Raw genomic sequence first — 23,360 nt, 5'->3', positions numbered from 1 at the left:
ATTGACATGGGACACCAAAGCAAGGACTACCCGAGATGTGACCCCGGGGCCTTGACAACACAGACCCTGCCCTCCTCTGGGCTGGCAACGTTAATATTATGGCAGGTTCTTGGGGAGCCTGTTAATGCAAACAAGCCAGCACGAGGTGAGCTAGGGTGAGAACTGATAGCGCATTGTTACTCTGCAGTAACTGCCCATGGGCATGCCCCTGACCCACAGGGAAACTTGTGCCGCAGTGAAAGTGCATTGCACCTACCCTTTTCATTCCATCCAGGAAGAGCACACACCAACTGCTGAAGCTTCCTTAGCCTGATGAAGGGTTTTTGAACTCGAAAGCTTGCTTAATAACTATTCTCCAACTATTTGGGTTGGTCTAATAAAAGATATCAAATTCACCCAAGGAACCTTGTCTGCCTATGCACCTACCCTGCAATTCATCATGAATAAAGAGAGTGCCTGCAGGTGCCTACTGCAAAGCAGATGATGCGCAAACCTTTGCTGACCTCATGGGCACTCTCTCACGTACCCATACTTTCGGACCTGGATGCCTCAGTGCAAGGCACTGCCCTCACACGGGCTAAAAAAGCCTTTGCCCTAAGGTGTTTAGCACCCAAGCAGGAAAGCCAGGCTGAGCAATTAGATCAGTACTGCCCAAACTTTCAACCCCAGCCGTGAACCCTCTGCCCCACCCTGGTCCTTACCTGGCACTGGCCCTAGGCCAGATTGGGCCTGATGGGCTCCCTACGGCTCCAGAAATTTAGCAGCAGGGGAGCAACAATTAACATTGCCACCACTCCCCCACCATCAAATTTTCAAACCCTTGGGGATGACAGCTCTGTGGGCTGGATCCAGTTTCTGGCCCAGGGACTGTGGGCCTCCTTGGATTAGATTATAAAAGCCAAATGAAATCCTCCTTGGAGAGGTGAAATTGAAAGTTTGCTGTTGATTTTAGCATGAGTAAGGCTATTCAGAACAAGGCCATATATGTGGGGGCTTCCTCAAGTATTCACTATTAAAAAAAAAAAAAAAAAAATCAAATTCACTGGAGAAAGCTCTGCCTCCTGCTGGGGTCTAGCTCATAGTGACAAAAGGGGACTACCCATGATCCCAAAGAAGGCAGGTCTCAGGACAAAGAGACCCTATGGACAATGCTGGACACTTGGAATTGTCACAACCCAAAGTTGTGATTTTTTGATTGTGTGTGCTTCGGCACCGCTAAATTATGTTCCCACTAAATTGCAGCTCCTTTGTACGGTGGAGTTTTCTGCAATAGGAGAACCCGCGTGCAGAAGAGTGTTTCCCGCCAGTTTGAAGCTTTCTTTGCATGGTGCATTTCTTTTGCATTATAGTGATGCACGGTGCAAAGGAGTTCCCGCCATTTGTATTTAGATTCATGCCACAGTATTGGCTGGTTCTAAATTATGCACACGTGGTGGCTAGCGATTGGCTTGCTAGCCGTATAAAAGCTTGAGTGGTTTCCGCCCAAGAGGACTCCACGAACACCAGGAGAGAGAGACATGGAGAGGGTCACACTGCTGATCCCTTCGAACCCAACGCGTCTCTCTTAAGAAGGCAATAGAGGCTTAATTACTGAACCGAACCCGCGGAGCCTTAACAACTCCGGAGGCCCAATTGCTGAACGGCCTCTAGCCTCTCCCCGTCGCCGAGCGCAATCCTAGACGTATCCCTATCCTATATACCCAATTTTTGAACCCACGGAGTCTTAACAGCTCCGGGGGACCTGGGAACCGAACAGAACCCACGGAGATTCAGCAACTCCGTGAGGAAAGAATTGCCGAACCCGCGGAGCCTAAACCACTCCGGGGTCAAAGAACCGAGTTTGTCAGAGTCCTCCAACGAGGACTCAAGCGAAGCTGCGCCTGGAAAGCTGTCCAGCCTACACCGCGACCATCTTCGGTGTAAGTAAATAATCTTTTCAATCAACCATTATGCCTCCGTGACTGATTCTAGCACTTGCGTACCAAACCGCTCCGCGGTTTTCTCCGGCCCTGCGTGCCCGGGCTGCTGGCCACAGCCTGCGTGCACAAAGACAGGCCCGGCTCGCACCTGGCAAGGACGGGATCGGGAGCCGGCCCGCACAGGAATGATCCTTGATACAGATCTGTCTTGTTACAAGCCCTTCAGACACCACATCTAGTCTTTGCTATTTCTCAAAAATTTATTTTTCAGCCGAAGCTGCTGTTACTGCATTTTGGTTCTGATAAACTTCAAAAACCCCTGCAGAGGAGACTGCAGGGGATCTGAGGAGATAAATGAGCCAGAAGGAGGGTTCCTGGTCTGAGAAAATCCTGGGGGCTCAGTTAGCCTGGAGCGAGGGCAGGGTAGAAACAAACCCAGAGACTCTGAAACCCCCACTCACTAGCAGTACCTGCAATGCCCACCTGGTCTGAAGTCGGCAGCCAGGCTGACATGCCAGATACTGACTTTTCCTTTGCAAGCACTAGCTGGGGATTAGCACTTGACATAAAGAGCTCACTGATGGCCTGTTACTCTGAAGAGGGGTGGATTCATACTCGTACTGACCTGCAAGACACCCACAGCCTTTCCAAAACCTAGAGTGGACAGGAAGCAGCCATGTGAGTCTCCACCACTGACCTTGCCTTGCTGTTAGCAAAAGCAACTGGTGTGTATGAATGGGGCATGCATTTTAGGAGAAGTCCAGGAAAGAGGCTCAATGACACCCAGCAAGGACAACTAGGCTTGATACCCTTTATCTTCTGCTTCTCTCACTACTGACTGAGCTCCCCACAGCCATGTTACCCTCAGTTCCTGAAGCTGCCTCCCAGCTCTGACCCACTAACTCAGAACCCCTTTTTCTCTTGCCCATCACTCTCATTTGCAACATGCACATGGAGCGAGTCAGCATGTAACTGCTCAGGGGAAATCCAAGGACGCTCCTTAGAGCAACCGCCCAACTGCAAGCTTCCTGCTCCCTCGTATCATCCTGGAGGGCTGACTCTGTGTATGGGGCAGCAGATGGATTTGAGTGCTCTGAAGGAGGAACCAGGCCTGGCTGCTATCAGGCACCTGTTCCACTGCAAAACTAATGCTGACCATTTCATTTTTGAAACATGTTTTTCAGATGTCTGACAGTTATTTTAATGCGACTCAACTCAAACATGCTCAGCACTGTACAGGCACGTAGGAAGAGACCGGTGGGGACTATCAGGTGAGGAGGAATGGACCAGACATACGACTTCTGGTTCCCTTCCCATTTTGCAGGTAGGAAATGGAATTGGAGAGACTCTGGGTGGGTCTATGGGGCACACTGCAACATTGTGTTGAAATATCCAGGATAGCTCTGAGTGAGCTCCTGTGCCTGCACAACCTAGTAAAATGCCTTGCAGACTTACCAGCTTAGGTCCTGGAAGCAGTATCGCTGCATCCACACAGTGCCCCAGAAGGGCTGAACACTGCATTCAAGGGGGGCTACTGCTCCTGGCTCTGGAGCTAGCTCAGCTGGCAACTACAGCACCATGTAGATGCACCCAAGTGACTCACCTGGGGTCAGGAGTCTATTAATACTCTGATTTATTTATAGGTATGTCTCTGTCTAGGGTAAGAAGGAAAGGCAAGGGGTCAGGAACTGCAACCAGACAGGGAGTCTCTGTGGCCAGGCAGGGAATTGAACCCCAGCGTTTCAGATCCCAGTCACTGCCATCATCCTAACATGGACTCTTTGAGGACAACAGTTCTCTTGTCTTACCGTGGCAGCTTCACAAAGACAGCATGATGCACACACTGGCACTACTAAGGCCAGCATGCCAATGGGAGTGCCTCTTATTGCAGCTGCACTGACAGTCCACTGACTGTCACAGGTACTACCACCTCTCAGCAAGCCAGTTGTGGCTGCTTCAAAACACAGTGCCTGCTGTCTTCCCTCCAGTGTTAAGGGCTTTTTTGCAAAACATTTGTACAGGCAGCACACAAGAAAGATCCAGATGTACCCCTCCACCCACGCTGGTGTCAATAAGTGAGGTTACAGACCATGCTGTTTGCAACTCAGTGTTTGTACTTCCTCTGCATAGCCCTTATGTTTCCTCCTTCTCCACACTGGATCCTCAAGAGGTCCAGCATTCAGCTGCTACTGTGATCTGAGCCACAGACAGCACCTGAGACCCGAGTGAGTGTAGGGCCAGCTATAAGCAGTACTCACCGGGGCAGTCGCAAAGTGCAATGGCAGTGTAGTAGTGGGACAAGGCCTTGAAATGCTCCGACTTGACGTGGACCATGGTGGTCCAGGAGAAAGGAACGTAACCCTTCACGTGGGCCTGCGTCATGGTCTGATGCACCAAGGAGTAAACATCTTCAACCTGTGAATGTGAAGACACAGGCAGTCTACAAGCAAGTTCTATTAGAAAAACCAGCTGCTCTGGGAGGCTTGCGGGACAGGCCAGTAGCTTCACTGCTTGAGATATGTGTGTCTAGGGTGGTCACAGCACTAAAAAATGGAGGGACAAGAAATCCAGAGTTGGAAAGGAGTGCTTGGGTAATCAAGCCCCCACCATCTCTTACTTTCTATAGTGCAGCTAACCGGGTTAGGCACCAAACTCAGTATGCTCAGGGTCACTATACCAATACTTAGCATTAGTTGGCCATCATTACCTAAAGAGCTCAATCTTCTGTATGAGGGGAAACAGAGAGCTACTGAGTGACGTGACAAAGACCATGGTGAGACTGTGGCAGAGCTGGGAGTAGAGCCCGTGTTTCAAGGCTAGTGTTGGATGCCAAGTCTAGAAGACTGGGGAACTGCATTGCAGTCTGGCTGCATTTAATGTAGTGCTTGGACCAGCGCAGTAGGAAAAACAAAAGCTCTCGTGCTGGCGACTTGGACGACGAGGTGAAGAGCAGCCTGTTTAAATTTGCAGACAACACCAAAATTTGGGGTGAGGCGGGCACGCTAGAAGGGAAGGACAGATTACAGGAGGACCTGGATAGGTTACAGGAGTGAGCAAATGAAAATAGGATGGGATTCAATACCGACAAGTGCAGGGTGCTGCACTTGGGCAGTAGGAACCAGCAGCATACCTATAGGTTGGGGAACTCCCTTCTCGAAAGCACGGTGGCAGAAAGAGATCTTGGAGTCATTATTGACTCCAAGATGAACATGGGCTGACAATGCGAGAACACGGTCAGTACAGCTAACCGTACCTTGTCTTGCAACCACAGAGGCATCACAAGCAGGGCCAAGGAGGTGATCCTCCCCCTCTATGCGACACTGGTCAGGCCGCAGTTGGAGTACTGCGTCCAGTTCTGGGCGCCGCACGTCAGGAGGGATGTGGCCAGCATGGACAGGGTTCAGAGGAGGGCCACCCGCATGATCCAGGGACAGCAGGGCAGGCCCTATGAGGAGAGGCTACGGGACCTGAACCTGTTCAGCCTCCACAAGAGAAGGCTGAGGGGGGACCTGGTGGCCATCTATAAACTTACTAGGGGGGACCAGCGGGGTTTGGTAGAGACCTTGTTCTCCCGAGCGCCTCCTGGAGTAACAAGGAATAATGGCCATAAGTTGCTAGAGAGTAGGTTTAGACTAGACATTAGAAGGCACTACTTCGTTGTCAGGGCGGCTAGGATCTGGAACCAACTTCCAAGGGAAGTGGTGATGGCTCCTACCCTGGGGGTCTTTAAGAGGAGGCTCAATGTTTACCTGGCTGGGGTCATTTGAGCCCAGTTTTCTCTCTTGCCCCGGGCAGGGGGTCAGACTAGCAGATCTATTAGGTCCCTTCCAACCCTACATCTACGAATCAGCCCGAAATGGTAGAGGTAAGGAAAAAGCTTGGCCACCCATTTCCTACATGCCCTGTCCACACAGCACAGGTATAAGAGACAAAGTGTTGTTCAGAGGACATGCTGCAGCACTGTTCCAAGCCAAGGCATCCCCCTGGCTCAGCACCTGCCTCAAAGTTGTCTTAGCATGGCAAGGAAACATTGGCTATTACAGGGCACTGGGGAGCGGGCAGCTTATGATCTCCACGTCTATTTTGGTTCTACATGTAGCCCATGTATCTGGGTGGGCATTTAGTGTGATGTATGCAAAGTGGTGCAGGGGGCTGGTTTAGGAGCTTACCCACTGTTTCGGGTACATGCCTAATTCTATCACAAAGATTAAACAGTGCTGTTATAGCAGCACCATCCCTGCCTTAGCCCCACGTGGCAGGGGATTCCTTTAGGGTTTATGGAACTGGGCTTATTTAGTCTAAAGAGAAGACTCGGAGGGGATTGAATAGCAGCGTTCAACTCCCTGCAGGGGGGTTGCAAAGAGGATGGAGCTGGACTGCTTTCAGTAGGGGCAGATGACAGGACAAAGAGCAATGGGCTCCAGTTGCAGCAAGGGAGGTTTAGGTTGAATATTAGGAAAAAAACTCTCACTAGGAGGGCAGTAAAGCACTGAAACAAGCTTCCTAGAGAGGTTGTGGGATCTCTATCCTTGGCAGTTTTTAAAACCCGGCTGGACAAAGCCTTGGTTGGTATGATGTAGTTGGGGCTGGTCCTGCTTTGAGCAGGGGGTTGGACTAGATGTGACCTCCTGAGATCCCTTCAACCCTCGTTTTCTACGATTTTATCTATAAGTGTACAGCAAATGTATTCAGTTAAGTCAAGTCCTGGAGTGGGCTGCTTGCACCAATTAGCTCCTCTGCAGGGCTGGCTTGCTGCTGCATTTCACACGCTGGCCCAGTGAGCACATCCAGCCTGTACAGCTTCGCTTGCTCATAGCAGAGATGACAGCTTGCTGCAGCGTCTTCCCAAACCTGCCCCTGTGGGCTTGCCACACCCCTGATCACAATTGGGCTGCATCTCCTCCAAGAACTACCTTGCTTCTTCCATCCCCGATGATTTTCCTCTCTTCCCACAACCCCACAGCTGGCTCTGTTAAGACACAAAGCTTGTGCTGAGTGTGGAGAACAGCAAGGCCCACATACCCTGGCGGCTTCCTGTGCGATCTGCAGCTGAGTGAGGAAGTCGTCCTGGGCGTGGATGAGCGTGACTTTCTCGAAGACGCACTCCTGCACCTGGGCAATCATCAGGTGCACCAGCATATTGAGGGAGGGGGCACTCATGTCCAGGCTGGGTGCGTTGGAGAAGTTCTCCTTCAGGTAGTTAAATGCACCTGCATAAAGGGAAGAGGCTAGAGGGAAATGCTCCTCAGGATCCCTCTGTTATCATTTGGGAGTAAAGGGAGGAAGTGGCCGTGTCTGTATCAGTGAGACTAGTGGGTTTAGGGGAGCAGCATTCCCTAGGTACAAATATGCCCATCACTTCACTCTGGGGTGCTCTCATCTCATGACTCCACAAAAGAGGGGATCCATGATAGCACCAAGGGGAGTGCGTCCACTCCTCTTTGGCGGGGATATATGCGCAGCAAAGAGGACTCGTTGCACATGTGTCCCACAGCCAAGAGGGTGCAGCTGCTGCCCCTTGCTGTGATCCTGCAGGCAACCAAGCTCTGAAACCAGCAGCAGGGGAAGAGAGGGGATGAGCCCCTGGGCTCCAGTGCTGCATGGAAGCAGGGCTTGAGTTGCTACCAGCCACTCATCCCCTCCTGTCCCTTGCTGCCAAAATCAGAGCGGGGAGGAGGGAGAGGAAGAGTGACTCTATCTCCACATTAAAAACAGGTCCTGCTATAGTGGGGGAGCTACAGGTCAGGAGTGGGCAGTCTGGGGTGCACGCTACACAAACCTTTCAAGTCTCTTGGGGTAACAAGCAGTGACACTGTCCCAATTTCCCCCTGAAAACTGAACACACTAGCGCAGCTCCCAGCAGCCAACGTACCAGCTGCCTTCTGAAAGGCGTCGATGGCCCGATCAACCCCCTGTAGTGTGGTGCGGTCCTGGCGTGCCCCGATCTGGGTGTGCAGAGCCCCAATGTTGAAAAGCACACTGCCCTTCTCGAATGCCAGGGCACGCTGATGGGATGGGACTCCTGTCAGCGAGTCGTACCTGGACAAGCAGAGGTGAGGAGAAACACCACTGAGTTAGTCATGGGCTGATGTGCTTGGGATACATCCAGGGTGCAACTTAATGTGGTGAGAGGGGAAAAAGTTTTCAACACAATGGAGAGAGTGAGTGGGGGAAGGATACCACCACCTCTGTGAATGCTCATTGTGGTAGAAGGGTCAGTCAAACAGAGTGGGGACTGGAGATTTCTACGATGAATCATTCAGACAGGAACAAAGCCATGGTGCAACGTTGCACCGGGCAGCCTGCACCTCTCTACCTGCCAAACCCAGGAGCTGCCAAGCAAGATTTGGCAGGAATCAGCAGGTCTCTGCTCCTTTGCTGATCATCATGCCCAGAGCTCGGTTGCTCTGGGCTCAGGGCGTAGTCACGTTCGGCTCACCTAGGAACAGGCATTGCATGTGCTCGGATCACGTTTTGCTCCGACTGTGTGCGACTCCCAGCCAAGACTCACAAGGCATTTGCAAACTGGGATTAGCCTGCAACGCTGAACAAGGCAGGCAAGTATTACAGCCCCATTCTGCAGCCCTCAGTTAAGTGGATTAAAGCATCTTGCTCAAGACCACATGAAACCACAGTGCTGGGACCAGGACTGGGATTCAGATCTCCTCGCTGATAGGGCCTATTTTTACCAACAAGGACAGGCAGGAAGAAGCAGATCTTCAGGTTGTTACAGCCTGGAGTTCTGTCTCCATTCAGCTCTAGACCCACTCAAACTAGCGATATTTAAAGCACACGCATACACTTTTAGAGGACAGAACAGAAAAAAAACCTCACTAACCAGTGGAAGAAGACTCCCAGGTTTTTACTGGGAGGGAAGAACCGATTGTCGAGAAAGTAGAGCTGGTTGTAATACTCCATGAGAAGCTCCAGCCCCGCCTCGTTCCGGCTGGGTGTTCGCATGGCCTGTGCAAGAGTAGGGAGGGAGTCAAATGGAGACAGGAAGTCTTGGCCTTTAAACACTGAGGGGTGAAGAAGAGGCAGGAGCACCAACAATTACCAGACACTCACGCCTAGCCATTTCTTAAGTGCCACTTTAGCTACGTGGAAGTCTTAAAAGTGAGCATGAAAAAGTGCATGGGTGGTGGCTTTGGCATAGAGGGATGAATTTCATCCACAATTCAGGATAGGAGGTGCTGAATGAGGCAGGGGATGGGTGGAAAAAAACAGCATGCAGTCATGCAGCATATGACTGACAAAATACAGACACATGTACGACCAGAATGAACCAGGGTTTGTTGGTGACCTCAATTCCAAAACTCCCTAAATGTGGAGGGCTTAACTTTTTGGGCTTATCTTTCTTGCAGCATAGATGATTTTTGGATATAATCATATACACCCAGAGGTGACATCACTCAACTCACATGAAAATCGGAGATCATGGGAAAGGCAGCAAGACAGAAGCACAGCTCCAGGTCATTTCATTAGGGCTAAGCTTAGCAAGCTGAAAGCCAGTGGTGTTTTACTGCACCCTAGTTCTTCCAACAATGCTAGCCTTGCAAAGCTTGAGGAAAACCCAGGATATCTGGTCAAATCTAGATGTGGGGAGCACCTCCTGTTGGCTTCAAGCAGCAGTTTCAAAAAACAAATGGTAACAGATACGCGATGGAGTTCCATTACAAATGGGTAGCTCAAACGAGCGGTCCTTTCCAGATTTCTCCAAGACTGCGCTTCTCACCGCCCTGTTGCAATTTGCTGAAAACTCATGATCGCAGGGTGTTTTTTTGGTTAAGTAGTTTGGACCCTCCCCCTACATCCCATTTTAATCATTCCCCATTATGGCCCCAATCCTGTGGATGGAGCCATTGCATCTGCCCAATTCCAATGATGTCGGGGGGGCTGCAGAGAAAACACTTAGACGACCTCAATTATAGGACAGGGCCTTAAGAACTCCTTCTCTCTCCATTCAGAAAGGAAAAAGATGCAACTAGAAAGTTAAGACTTATTAGATCTACCTGCAAAGGGAGGGTAAGAGTTCCCTTACAAAGCCTATTCTACGCTTCCTTTTAGCCAACGTTACTTTCACTTTTTGCCGAGGACACAACGGTCGTTTACTCTTGCCCTGGGGATGAGTTATAATTCATTAAACAATAATGACAGATTGCTCAGCTTTTATTGCTGTGCAATCCTAGGTTAGCAGGGCATTAAGAGACTCCATTACATTGCAGTGAAGCTGTCATTTTATGAGCTAGACTATTTTGTAAAGTATAAACTGCTGCTTCAGTGTTTTACGGTATGCTTCAGGAATCCAGTACCTCAAAGATACAAAGCAATACTGGGGAGGCGTGAAAGAGAAGTGGAAAGGGGACTCCTAGAAAAGTTAACGGCTTGTAAAGCAGTGTCTTCTGAGGCAGTCAAGGCAGGGAGGTGCACAAACCTGCCGCAGCTCCATGAACTCTCTGATTTCCTTGTCAAACAAAGCTCCATCCTCCCCGTAGTGTTCGCAGATGAAATCCTAGGCAGAAGAAGATAAATGCATATACTGGGTTAGTAGTGTGCCCGCTGAATGATTTTCACAGGGGACTCGCCACCCACCGAGCGAATGAACGTCTGCCTTTTGTAGATACACACCACACCGTGCTAGGAGACAGCTCTGCACACTCGACACGTGTTTCTAACCAAGCCACACTCGGACAAAGATGCTATGGGAAAGCAGCTGGACTCCCAACACCAACACATTTAGGATAGTTTAATATTTTTTTCCACAGCTTTTATCACCTCCAGGCCTCGCAAAACTCTATCACTCACTGATTTACGTGCAAGGCCTTACAGTCAGGCAATATAAACAATGAGAACATTCAGAGCTTCCCATATTTAGATTCCCCTCCAGCCATATTTATTCAAGGCCACAGCTGGCCCACATCACACGCAGCAACCCGACTGACTCCAATGGGCTTACCCTCAATGGTACCATCAGGTCCAATTCCTTCGTCTCCTTCAGTCCCAGAGGAATCATAGGCACGCTGATAGCTTCACTGAAAGAATGAGATATGTGAGCAATTGGGAGACACAGTCACTACCTTGTAGGTGAGAGAGAACCCTCTTGCTTCAGGAATAAAGGGACCAGGAAGACAGGGCATTGCATGTCAGCTAAGGTGCAGTGGGATGGTTTCAAACAGCTTGCTCAAAAGCAGCCTGCACTGCCTGGTGTCAGGCATGAAATAAATCTGATCCCGTGAGGGCCTCTCTTTTATGGGATTCTCTTGCTTCAATGGCAGAGCAAACATTTCACGTTAGAGCTTCTGGAGTCCGTGGCTGTATTTCACAACCGTGCTGATTCTGCTCCATCAAAATCGAAGGCAAAACCCCCATTTGACTTCGCTGAGCCCAGGTCTCAAGGGAGCAGAGAGAAGTCAGACAAGTGAACGAACTGAACCCATGTCAGAAACAGCTTTCCACTTTGGAGTGGGATGGGACACATTCCCAAGCCCTGCCACTTATTTGCTCCCAGATCAATATATTTTACGATGAAAGGACTGTGCAGCTAGAGCCAAGCTTCTGCCCTGATAGTCAGAGCTGGATGACAAACCTGAAAACCTTGATGCTGGGAGTTTTGGATTCTGCATTACCAGGTTTGAAAGTTTTCAACTCCAATGATTTGATACCGGTTATCTCACAGATACAGGTCCCAAAGCAGCGCACACTGCTATAATTCCATTCACCTGATCAGGAGTTAAATTTTTCCCATTTACAACAGCTACAAGTACAGAATCAGGACCAACACACCTCAGATCAGTGGGTTTGGGATGCATCTGTGCAAAGTACTAAATCAGCCACAGCCATGGGTCTTTTGAACCATTCAGGGAGGGAGATTTAGAAGAAAGATCCCACTACAGGTGAGAAAGTCAAGAGGAACAGAGAAGCCACCAGCCCTTATCAGCACACACACAGCTGCGTCTGTGATGGGCACTATGTGGTTAGAGGATCACTGCCCTGCAAAACCACCATTTCCCCCATGTACCTGTCACCGTTTGTTTATTTGGGAACTTATCTAATCCTCTTCACAGGCCATGTCAGCATATAACCATCTATTCAGCCTCCCAGAGGAGTGGTTCAAAGAGACAGGAAAGGCTAGTGGAGAGAGATGTGGGAGGGGAGGGGAAGGTCACGCAGGGTCAGAACGATTACAGACAGGGTTTAGACAACAACAGGTTCTGTAACCCAGGACTCTCATTAACACCAGGAGTTTATCAGCTGTTTCTGAAATATCACAGGCTAGTGGAAAAAAAAATGGAGGGCAGGCGTGGAAAGCAAGCATCCATTTGTTTGGTCTGTTTCTATTTACTCAGTCCCTGAATCAATGGCTTCACAAGAGCTATAATTAGCAGGGAAAAGTGGTTATCGCTTTTTCTCTAATGAGATTTCAGCCTGGGACAAATGCGCTGAGTAAACAAAGAGGGTTTGTTCGGTTTGCGGGGTTTTTTTTATAAACTACAGTAAACAGGGCCATTGGAGACAGTGACAAAAGCTGGGAGCTGGGCACTTTCAGTGTGGGACCCCACATCATTCAGAGAGCTGGGAATCATCTGTCCTCACGGCCGGTGTGTACTGAGGACAGGATTAGAAAAGAGTCGGCAATCCTTACATACTCCAAGGAGCTTTTAGGCAAAGAACCTGTATAGAAGAGCCCTTCACCAGGTAAACAGCCACCTTGCAAAAGAAGTAATGAGAGAAAAGGATGCAGAATTAGGGCTGCTCACTAAGGAAAAGGGGAAATGCCAAGCTCCAGAGAGTCAACCCCAGGATACAGTAGGATGGGCCGTGCTTCCTTACTCCTTTCCAGCCCCTCACGTCTATGAATCTAGTTTTGGTTCCCTCTAAAAATCACACACAGGTATGATACCCAGTCAGAAGCAGGGGGGAAGGCTGCCATTTTATTCATGAATGGCAAAACTGAGTCACTGAGGGAGCAGCTCATGCTTTACCATTTTTTCACCCTGCAAGAGGGTCACACGTCTCCTCCCTTTTGCTGCAGAAATGCAACTATCCTCTATCAAGAAAGAACAGGAGGGATTAAGAGAGCTGTGCAGACAGCTTTGCAGGGCAGTGAGGGAGTGCATTTCAAGCTTCGAATCTGCTGCGACATCTCTGGTAGTTTCACCTCGGGGGTTGCTTCCCTTTTCACCCAGACAAACAGCTCTGCTGAGAGGTCCCAGCATGTCAGCTTGCTGCTGGCTACCATGCTAGGATTACTGCTCCTGTGAGTCAAGTGGATGAGGTTGCTGGGTTTAGCATTTCAAAGCAACAGCGTGCTTCAATTAATAAAAGGTCTGGCCTCTAAAAACAAAACAAAAAATCAGATGGGGAAATAAAAGCGAGTGAATAATCTACTTCACAAGAAGCAGAGCAGCAAGAACAGGCAGCCAGGCACCTCAAGGGCAATGCTTTTAATTACTCTCATTAAATACCCAAGCTTCACCTGCAGTACAGATCACACTTGAGGGAAATTTGATCTTGCAGCCTCTCTGGTTCAAAGGGAGACATTAAATCTACTCCTGCATCAGCCCTCTTGTACTTGGAAAACAACATCCAAGAAAGTGCTCTACGGATGTTAGCCAAGAAAGCTCTGGGTTAGCTCACTGATTTTACAGCTGGAACAATCCCGGCGGAGAAAATAAGAGGTAACAAAGCAGGTCATCTGAACAGTTGATCCTGCCCTGCAATCTCTAAACATCTAGCTCTGTGCTCTGAGTGTTGCAGAGTGCTTTCTGAAGGGACAGATCCAGATTAGCTTAGGAAAGCAAGGCAACAACTTGACAAAGCAAACAGATGCATGGCAGGAGCAGTGGGAGTAAGGGACCCTCCGATACAGCCCTGGGCTCAGCTTCTCCAGATGCAATCCCTTCGGGAGGCAGAGCGCCAGTCCATGAGCAGACCGTTGCTTGACCCAGGTAGCTGGATAATTAAAATCTAACCACAGACTTCCTCCACAATTAAGCCTTCAACACCTCCCCTGAAGAATCTACAGGATAACGAGGTCTCTCCATGGCTTTCCAGGACAGGAGACCCCAATTTCCATTGTATACAACTACTGAGGCTTTCAGCAGACCAAGGTTACTGATAAACAGGTTGTTATATCAGGCCCATCCCCACAGTGGAAATCAATCAGTGTACAGGCAGACGTGTCTTTGACCGCTCTCTCTATTCCTTCAGACCACAGCATTGTAGCGGCTCTCTCACTCAGCCCAGAGTCCTCCGCACAACCTACCTGTCGTTCTGGTACACATCCATGCAGCTGTTCAGCTCCTCCAGTTCCTCCTTCAGTAACTGCAGGTTGGAGTTAACGTAGCTGAGCTCCAAGGCTACTGTTTCCTTTACTTTGTGGTTACTGGTGGCTCTGAAAAATACAAAAAACAAGGCAGGTCATGCTTGTCATCAGGTATTCAGTTAAATGCGTACAGGGCTAGAATAGGGTCTCCCTTCCTCACCCCATGAAAGATCCCATCCAAAGCAGTGGGCCAGCGGTCTACAGAGCAACTTTTGGTGGTCCGATAAGCAAAAAAAATCCGAAGGTGTTGGGATAGGAGGTGAAGAATGGGAGATGTTAAGTGGTCAACAGGACAAAAGCCAATCATCTACCATGTTAAAACCACAAGCCTTCAGGACCCAGTATACCATCTCACATGCATGTAGGTCATTTCAGAGCCTCAGAGGACTTTCCAAAATACAGTGGTGAGCCAGGAAAGTCGTTTTTCCATTTTACAGACTGAAAATGGGAGATAAGATTTGAAGTTATCTAGATAATGTATTCCAGCTCTAAACTATGCTCATACTTTGAGTTCTTTCTAACATCCAGTCTCTAATCCTTATTGCAATGTAAATCCACTACTTCTTGTCCTATCCCCTGTGAACAGAGAACAGTGGATCACCATCCTTTTTATAACAACTTTTTTTTTCTGTATATACTGGAGGACCTTCCCTTCCATCTTCTCTTTTCTAGACTAAGTAGACTAAACAGTTCCTCATACATAACAGACCTTTTATCATCCTTAGTGCTCTTTGGACAATATCTTTCTCAAAGAGGCGGTGCCCCAAACTGGGCACGCTATCCAGTACTAATGAGGCCCTCATCTGGAGTAGAGGATGAATCACTTCCTGCGACTTACAGGACAATCCTGTTCATATATCCAAGTGTGGTATTAGCTTTTTTGCAACGTTTATATTGTTGACTCATCCAGCTTGTGATCCACTATAACCCCAAGATCCCTTTTTGCAGTGTTGTAGCTGAGCCAATCATTCCCTATTTTCTGTCCAATGTGCAAGACTTTATATTTGTTTTTATGAAATATCATCTAACTTCAGGCCATGTCTTCTACAGAGCCTGCCACCCCGCCCATCTTAGTCTCATCCACACATTTACTAAGGACACATTCATTTCCATCCTGCAGTCATGAATTTTTAATTGTACCAGACACAGGACAGACCTCCGGCGAATACCACTTGACATCTCCCCCAGTTTAGCATGGAGCCATTGATAACCACACTTCGAGCATGACAATTATACGACTACAAGAGACCTCAAGGGTTGTCCAGTTGAAGCCATGCACATGTGCTATTCCTAAACCATCCCTGATCCATGCTTAGCCAATCTCCTCCTGGAAACCTTCAATGAAGAAATTTCACAAGATTTCCTGGGCAGCCCACTCCACTGCCTTACTGCCAGACAAGATCCTAGTCTACACCCAACTGGTTGTGCACCTACCTTACAAAAGCTTCATTTAGACCGTCTCTCCTAAGCTTACGTAGGAGGATCCCATGGGAGATTGAACCAACAACCTTACAAAAGTTGAGGCAGATGGCATTCGCTGGTCACCTCCCATCCACAAGGCCTGTCACCTCATCACAGACACAAATGAGGCATGACTTGATCTCAGCAAGTTTGTGCTGGCTATTACCTGTCACTTTGATATGCTCCGAGGGCTTAGAGATGATAGGTTGATATGTTCTAGTAGCTTTCTGGGGAGTGAAGCCAAATTGCCCCCCCTGTAACTTTCCCCTAGGGCTCCCCTTTGTGCCTCTCTTTCCAAAAAGAAAGCAAACGATGGCCCTTTTCCAACCCTTGGGAATCTCACCTGACCTCCAGGAGTTTTCAGAGAAGATGGACATGGCTCTACAATTACTTCAGCCAATTCCCTCGAGTACTGTAGAGCAAATCTTATTCAGACATATCTATCAGTAAATAATGTAAATTCTCTCTAGTTCTCTCTCTCCTCCAGGTTGAGTGTCTCCTCCCCTGCCCTCCATACTAATTATCTAATAATGGGCCTTTATTGTGAAGACTGTATCAAATACTTCAGCTTCTTTTCTTTCATTCGGTATCTGCTTCCCCTCCCAGCTCAGTAAGGGGCCAACACTTTCCCTGGCTTTCAGATGCAACTCATTTATAGATGCCTTTTGTTACTTTTAATGTGCTTTTCTAGCTGCAATTGGCTCTTCTGATTTTCTCTCTTTCTGTTTGCCCTCATTGCTATGAAGCACAGTTTCAAAATTCTCTAAAAACTTTTTTGCCGCTGTTGACAGTAGATTGAAAGAAAGGCGATAATGAGAACGGACCAGGAGACTGAAAGCCAAAATAGGGACAGATGGACAGGAGAGCTCCCGAAGAGGGAAGAGACTCCATGACGCGAGGTACAGGCCACGTCCTTCACTTTGGTTGCTCTTAGGAAATAATTATCTCTGGCAACAGCTGGAGCATATAGCACTTTGACATCAGTCTCCTGAACTGCTCTGCTACAGGCAGCAACATGGAACAAGCTGCTCTCAGACTGCTTTTGAGTGAGACTGCAAATATGAACTCAAAATTGAGAATATTTGATTTATAAGACAAACACACACGAGCACTGGTATTCATCTCCACGGGACTATCAGAATTCCAGTGTGGTCCAAGTGCCATATTTGCTTCAAGATGTAGTGGGGGGGGGGACAAGGTAACCCTATCCAAAATGTTAACTCTTGCATTTCCTGACACATTGAAAGTTATGCCTCCTTACTTCTGCACTATGCTGGGTTTGAACATGGTGACAGGATACAGATGCCCTGGGACAGGGGATGCAAGAGGCCCTTGACAGAACCAGACAATGAGGGCTGGAAGGAGCCTCAGGAGGTCACATCTAGTCCAACCCCTGCTCCAAGTAGGACCAGTCCCAACTACATCATCCCAGACAAAGGTTTATCTAGCCGGGTTTTGGAAACCTCCAAGGATGGAGATTTGACCACCTCTCTAGGTAACCCGCTGCAGTGCTTCACTATCTTCCTAGTGAGAAAGTTTATAGGGCGGGATGATGACATTCTTGTGAACTGTTCGCACTTTCCAAACCTTGCTCTGAATAAGGAATTTGTAGTTTCATTGTGGGGTTTCCTATCATGCTCATCACTGCAGTAGCTTAGTGCTTCACAGTTAGTCCTCTTTCATAACTCCCTTGTTAGACAAGGGCGTGTTACCATCCCTACCGCAGAAATGGTAAACTGTGCCGCAGAGGGTTTATGGCTAAAAGTGTCTAGTAGTTGTGGGTACTCAGTTTGATGTGCCCGAGACCTGATTTTTCAGAGTGCTGACCCCTGGATAGCAATATCTAAGCCAAATGCCCAGCTCCCATTGAGTTTTGAAGCCCTGAGAATATCTACGAGTCGGACTTCAGCAGGCATCCGGACTGTGAGGATCATCACACATGAGACACCAACATCATGCCCAATATTGTGCACAAACTTTGGGGTAAAGGCTGGGCTCTGCTCCATGGCTACAATACCCAATACGCTCCTTTCTCTTTCTGCAATGCTCTTCTTTATTCACCAAAAGGCTTCCAACCTCTGCAGCAAATGAAAGCAGGTTCCTGTAGACAAACACCTCCCTCCCTACACAATCACAGATACGGGCCTTTCCTCCAACCAGCTCTATCCCATGCCATGAAGGCCTATGGGGTGAGGGGAGAAACACGGACTGTGTGTGTAGACATATCAATGGGATAGGATACGGTCAACCACTGAAACCTACTTGCCAAAGTCTATAATACGATGACACATGACTACCACCTGGTGCAGCTCATCTGCTTTCTTTTGGCAAATAGACATTTTTAGGTAAACTGTGCAAGAAATGGAGCTGCTGGAGACTACAACAAACCAGCCTCCCACAGGGTAGCATGCTAATGCCAATCCTTTTTAACATATATACCAATGACCAACCCATACAGAATAATATGAGGAGCTTCATATATGCTGATGAGAAAGGACTTAAACCTTCTGTGGCTCAGTTTAACATCTCTGCACAAGAGAAAGACTTTCCCACTGTCAGGAACAGATGGATATACACGCTGAGCAACCTCTCAGATGTCTACAATAAGAACCAGCTTCATACAAACCCTACCACAATGAAGCCTAACAGAAATTAAACATCATCTCAGATGCAATCCCACTGACTAATCACCCGAACCCCGTGTACTTGCGGGGGGGGCAACCCCGGTGTTTGGGGGGGGGGGGGGGGGGGGTCATTAGACCGAAAACTTACTTACCTTCAAAGCACTAGTACAGAAAATGAAAGGGAAAGTCAGTGCCTGCAACAACATACTTTGAAAGTTGGTCACCTCAAAGTGGGGAACAAACCCAGCTACATTACAAACCACTGCTATTGCCTTGTGTTACTCTACTGCAGAGTATGCATGTCCAGTCTGGGAATGAACAGTTCATGCCAACAAAACAGACCCAGTTCTAAATGATGGGTGTCGTGAAATAACAGGATGTCTAAAGGCAACACCAAAGAATAGCCTGTATTTCACAGATTCATAGATGCTTGGGTTGGAAGGGACCTTAGCAGATCATCGAGTCTGACCCCCTGCCCTGGGAAGGAAAGAGCGCTGGGGTCCGATGACTCCAGCCAGGTGCATGTCCAGTCTCCTCTTAAAGACCCCCAAGGTAGGAGAAGGAGAGAGCACCACCTCCCTTGGGAGCCCGTTCCAGATTTTGGCAACTCTTACCGTAAAGAACTTCCCCTGATGTCTAACCTAAATCTCTGTCAGTTTGTGGCCATTGTTCCTAGTGACTCCAAGGAGTGCCCTGGTAAACAGAGCATCTCCTATTCCTTGCTATCACCCACTGATGTATTTGTAGGTGGCCATAAGATCCCCTCTCAGTCTTCTCTTGCGGAGGCTAAAAAGATCCAGGGCCCTAAATCTCTCCTTGTAGGGTTTTGCCTGCAGGCACCCAACCATATGAGTGGTCCTCCTCTGAATCCTCTTGAGGTTATCCACATCCCTTTTGAAGTGTGCCACCCAAAAACTGGACACAGTACTCCAGTTGCGGCCTGACCAGTGCCGCATCGAGGAGAAGTATCACCTCCTTGGACCTATTTGTGATGCATCTGCTAATGCATGATAAAGTGTGGTTAGCTTTACTGATTGCTTCATCACATTGACAACTCACATTTATCTTGGAGTCAACAGTGACTCCAAGATCACTTTCATCTGCTGTGAAGGTCCTCCCTCAGCCTGTAAGCGTGCTGGTGATTCCTTCTTCCTAGATGCAGCACTGTGCACTTGTCCTTGTTGAACTGCATCCTATTCTGTTCTGCCCATTTTTCCAACCTGTCCAGATCTGCCTGGACTCGTTCCCTACGCTCTGGTGAGTTAACTTTACCCTGTAATTTGGTATCATCTGCAAATCTGGACAGAGTGCTTTCCATGCCCTCATCCAAGTCACTGAAGACATTGAACAGCACTGGTTCAAGGACTGGTCCTTGTGGGACTCCACTGCCCACATCTTTCCAGGCTGATACTGACCCATCCACCACCACTCTCTGGGTGTGACCCCTAAGCCCTTTACTGGCTGGTATTGCACCACCTGATATCAGAAGAAAGGCAGAGAGTAAAAAAGAAAGGATCACGGCAGAAGGATTACGCCAGGCATCTACTGTACGGTCACAAAGAAGTAACTAAATGGCTTAAAATGCTAATGAGTGTTGTGACTACTGTTGCACCACTGGACTCAAGGGCTGATAGGACATGACTGAGATCATGGAAGGAAAGTTTACATGCAATCAGGTGCTCTGAAGAGGACCTGAAGCCCCAGAAGAACCTTCCAAGAGAGTGGATATTGACCGGCCAACATGGCAATGCCTGAATCACCTGAGCACACAAACTGGAAGATCAAACATGAATATGACCGGATGGGGCTACTGTAATGACACGGATAGATGTGGGTGTGGTGAAGTGCAGACTATGCAGCACATGCTTGTTTGCTGACCCCTTGGTGAGACCTGTACGAAGGAGTACCTCACTGCAGCAACGGGAAGAGCCATCGCTTGTGGACGCTTCTGGAAAAATCATCTAGTTCACGAGGACACGAGAAGAACTTCACAGCATTACACACAAGAGATCAGCTTCTCTTCTTTCAGACTTATGGCCTCATTCACTGCTCATCCTGTGACCTGAGCAAGACTAGGACCTTGCATGAGTTCATCACTTGACTAAAGGGGAAGACTGGCAAGTCTGGAGATGGGAGTGAAGGTGTGCGGTGTTAAGGCCAGCATAACTGGCTCATGTGGGACAGAACCATCACTCTAATAAAGGCTCAAATGGTATTAGTGTCATAGCAATGAGGGCCCAGGGAAGATGTAAGAAGTAGGATCTGTTTATTGGACCAACCATGTATTTGGATGCAAGGTGTCCAGAGGAAGGGCATTTTTTAATCTCTCACCTACACAGCTGCTCCAGTCAAAGGCATTCACAAACAAGCCCCCGAACAGGAAAGGTGCTGCTTTTCCTGTGCAAACAGCAACCCGGTTGCAGCAGACGCCTGTTGTGTGGCTGCCCGTATCAGCCTCCCGCTGACTGCCCTGCTTTCCATCCCCTTTATTTCACGTCAGGAGATGTAAACATGACGGATTGATTTCAGCTGCAGCAAGTCGCCTGCTCCGATGAGACAACTTCTCAGGCTGATTATGGCCTTCTTATCTGCTTAGAAAGAAACCCGGGAGAGATAACCCAATGGCAGCGGAAAGCTATTGTCTGCTGAAATGTGTTGTAGCCTCTCACATTAAATCACGCGGTGCCTCTTTTCAACGGAGTGCAGTGAAAAATAAAAAAGCAGAACGGCCGGACCCTGAGCCTGACTCAGGTTGAAGCTTTTTCTAGTCTGGAAAGTTGGCTGGTTTCAGTAAAAGACAAAAAAACTCCCAAGGGGCAGAGGTCTCATGTACACCACCATCTCTTCAAGTCTTTACTCACTGCAATCCATTACCCTGGACTGATGGCAGGTTACTCAGCCTAATTTCCCTTTTAAATATGGGAGCATTGCTAGCTTTCTCCCCAGCAATCGCCTGGAATTTCCCTAGTATTCTGATTTTCGTTTTTTAGACAAGAGGTTCAAAGCATTCCCCGCCTGCTCCTTTTTAAACCTCCTCCACAACTGTGATGGAATTACCCCCTGTACGCTATGAACACATCATCCTGCTTCTTTCCTGGTGCAGCAGAGAAGTATTCTCATTTATTGACCATTTCTTCCTCATTAGCCTCACGGTAATTCTACCCACATGCCTCATACTGGACCTCATGCTACTGCTCAGATTTTGTCTGGTTCTGACCCATTTAAAAGAAGTTTTACTCAAGAGCCTCAACTGGCCACAGATCTTTCTTTGATATCTCTTTAGCTCCCCATATAAGCTGCCTGCATTTTCAAACAGCTGACTCAATCTCTTTGTATGCATGTGTGAGACATCAGGATTGCTGTTTTATTTCCAATCTGAAGCAGAATGTTTTTTTAACCTAGGAATCCTTCCTCTCTGGCTGCAGAGCTGTGTGTTTGTGTGCACGAGCACGAGGAAATGATGCTTAAAAAAAAAGAAAAAAAAATGCACTGATTCTCTCCCACTGTATTTTGCTGCTTTAAAAAAAGGGCAGTAACCCCAGAGACATGCACTGCTGGTCAGAATCAGATTCTGCACGCACATAAATGAAGTTAGTTGGGGAACAGAAGTGACTCAAAACCCCAGGACCCCGTGTTTTGCCTTTGGGACTGGGCAAGTGTTCCTGAAAAGGTAAAATTCACCCATAAAAGGAAGCCTGTGCACTACTGATGGAATTCAAGCGGCATCCAGGTTTCACACTACCCCCGCCCTGTGGAGGAGTCAAGTGTGACCTAATGAGGATCTTGCACCACCGAGTCTTGATCTATCTATTTGCCAAGTTATCAAGTGTTTGCTTAGCTAACTTTGTACAAACAGATATTAAAAAAATACTGCTTATTGGAGACATTTGTACCTTCCCGACTGCTTTGCTGAGCCAACAGTATTTGAACAAGGAGGGAAAGGACTCCCCGTATTTAACTGCCCGGTCCCATTTGTTTTTCTAGCAAATAAAGCTGCTCAGCAAACACAGTTTGTGGTTTATGTTAAACATCATTTATCACTGCTTCTTGGGGAAAGAGGAGCAATGCTCTGGACAGATCTTTTTAAAAAAAGACTAGGAATTTGGTCCGTTAACCAGTGACCAGGACCCAGTGAAAGCTGTAAACCCTGCCTGAGAGCAAACACCCTCAATATAAGTCACAGTTTCCTTTGCCAACACTTTGCCTTGATGGCTCCAGCAACGCTGATGCAAATTCTCAGCGCAGCCCAGGTCCAGAAGTCTCTCTGGGAAAAGGCCATCACTAGAACTGTGCAAATTTCACTATGCTTTGCAATATGTCAGGTGCTTTTGAAGGGGGGTTGCAAAGAGGATGGAGCTGGGCTGGTCTCAGTGGGGGCAGATGACAGGACAAGGAGCAATGGGCTCAAGCTGCAGCAAGGAAAGTTGAGGTTGGATATTAGGAAAATCTCTCTCACCAGGAGGGAGTAAAACACTGGAATGGGCTAACAAGAGAAGGGTGGACTCTCCATCCTTGGAGGTTTTGAAGAAACCAAAGCCCTGGCTGGGATGATGTAGTTGGGGCTGGTCCTGCTTTGAGCAGGGGTTGGACTAGATGTGACCTCCCGAGGTCCATTCAACCCTTATTTTCTATAATTCTATGAATCAACTTTTGCTTTTCTCTAAAACAACGGGCCATTCATTTCTGCCTATTTCAGATTACAACCTTTCCTCAAAACAGATTCATGGAAGGGAGAGCTACCACAGTAAACACTGCTCAAAAGCACAAATCCAAATGCTTTTCACCATCTAAAGAAAGAGGGCTGCTTCAAGACATTTTCCTTTCGGACAGTGGGATGTTCCTTCTACTCCCCAGCAGTGTAATTAAGTCTCCGGTGTTTTGCTCTGCATTCCTTCCAGCCCCCTTACACTCTTTTTGCATTGCACTGGATTTAAAGATGCTTACTTTAGGAAAAGGAGGGAAAATTACTTGCCACCCACATAGAAAACAGGTATCATTTGATTCGTGCTGTTTACACCAAAAATCATAGCC

The 23,360-nt window shown here is 48.1% G+C and overlaps 1 protein-coding gene across 1 annotated transcript in view; it reads right to left on the bottom strand.

Annotated features, from left to right (window-relative positions):
• Positions 1 to 23,360, bottom strand: part of RHPN1 (rhophilin Rho GTPase binding protein 1) — a 47,379-nt gene that overhangs the window by 14,808 nt on the left and 9,211 nt on the right. The window contains exons 3-9 of the mRNA XM_025212736.1: positions 14,185 to 14,313; positions 10,876 to 10,951; positions 10,354 to 10,431; positions 8,758 to 8,882; positions 7,792 to 7,958; positions 6,942 to 7,129; positions 4,178 to 4,334 (exon numbers count right to left, since the gene is read on the bottom strand). Coding sequence (XP_025068521.1) covers positions 4,178 to 4,334; positions 6,942 to 7,129; positions 7,792 to 7,958; positions 8,758 to 8,882; positions 10,354 to 10,431; positions 10,876 to 10,951; positions 14,185 to 14,313 — 920 coding nt within the window. The remainder of the gene's footprint in view (positions 1 to 4,177; positions 4,335 to 6,941; positions 7,130 to 7,791; positions 7,959 to 8,757; positions 8,883 to 10,353; positions 10,432 to 10,875; positions 10,952 to 14,184; positions 14,314 to 23,360) is intronic.

The sequence above is a fragment of the Alligator sinensis genome, unplaced genomic scaffold, assembly GCF_000455745.1.
Source record: "Alligator sinensis unplaced genomic scaffold, ASM45574v1 scaffold1054_1, whole genome shotgun sequence".
Taxonomy (NCBI): Eukaryota; Metazoa; Chordata; order Crocodylia; family Alligatoridae; genus Alligator; species Alligator sinensis.
This window is presented reverse-complemented; position numbering and strand designations above follow the sequence as displayed.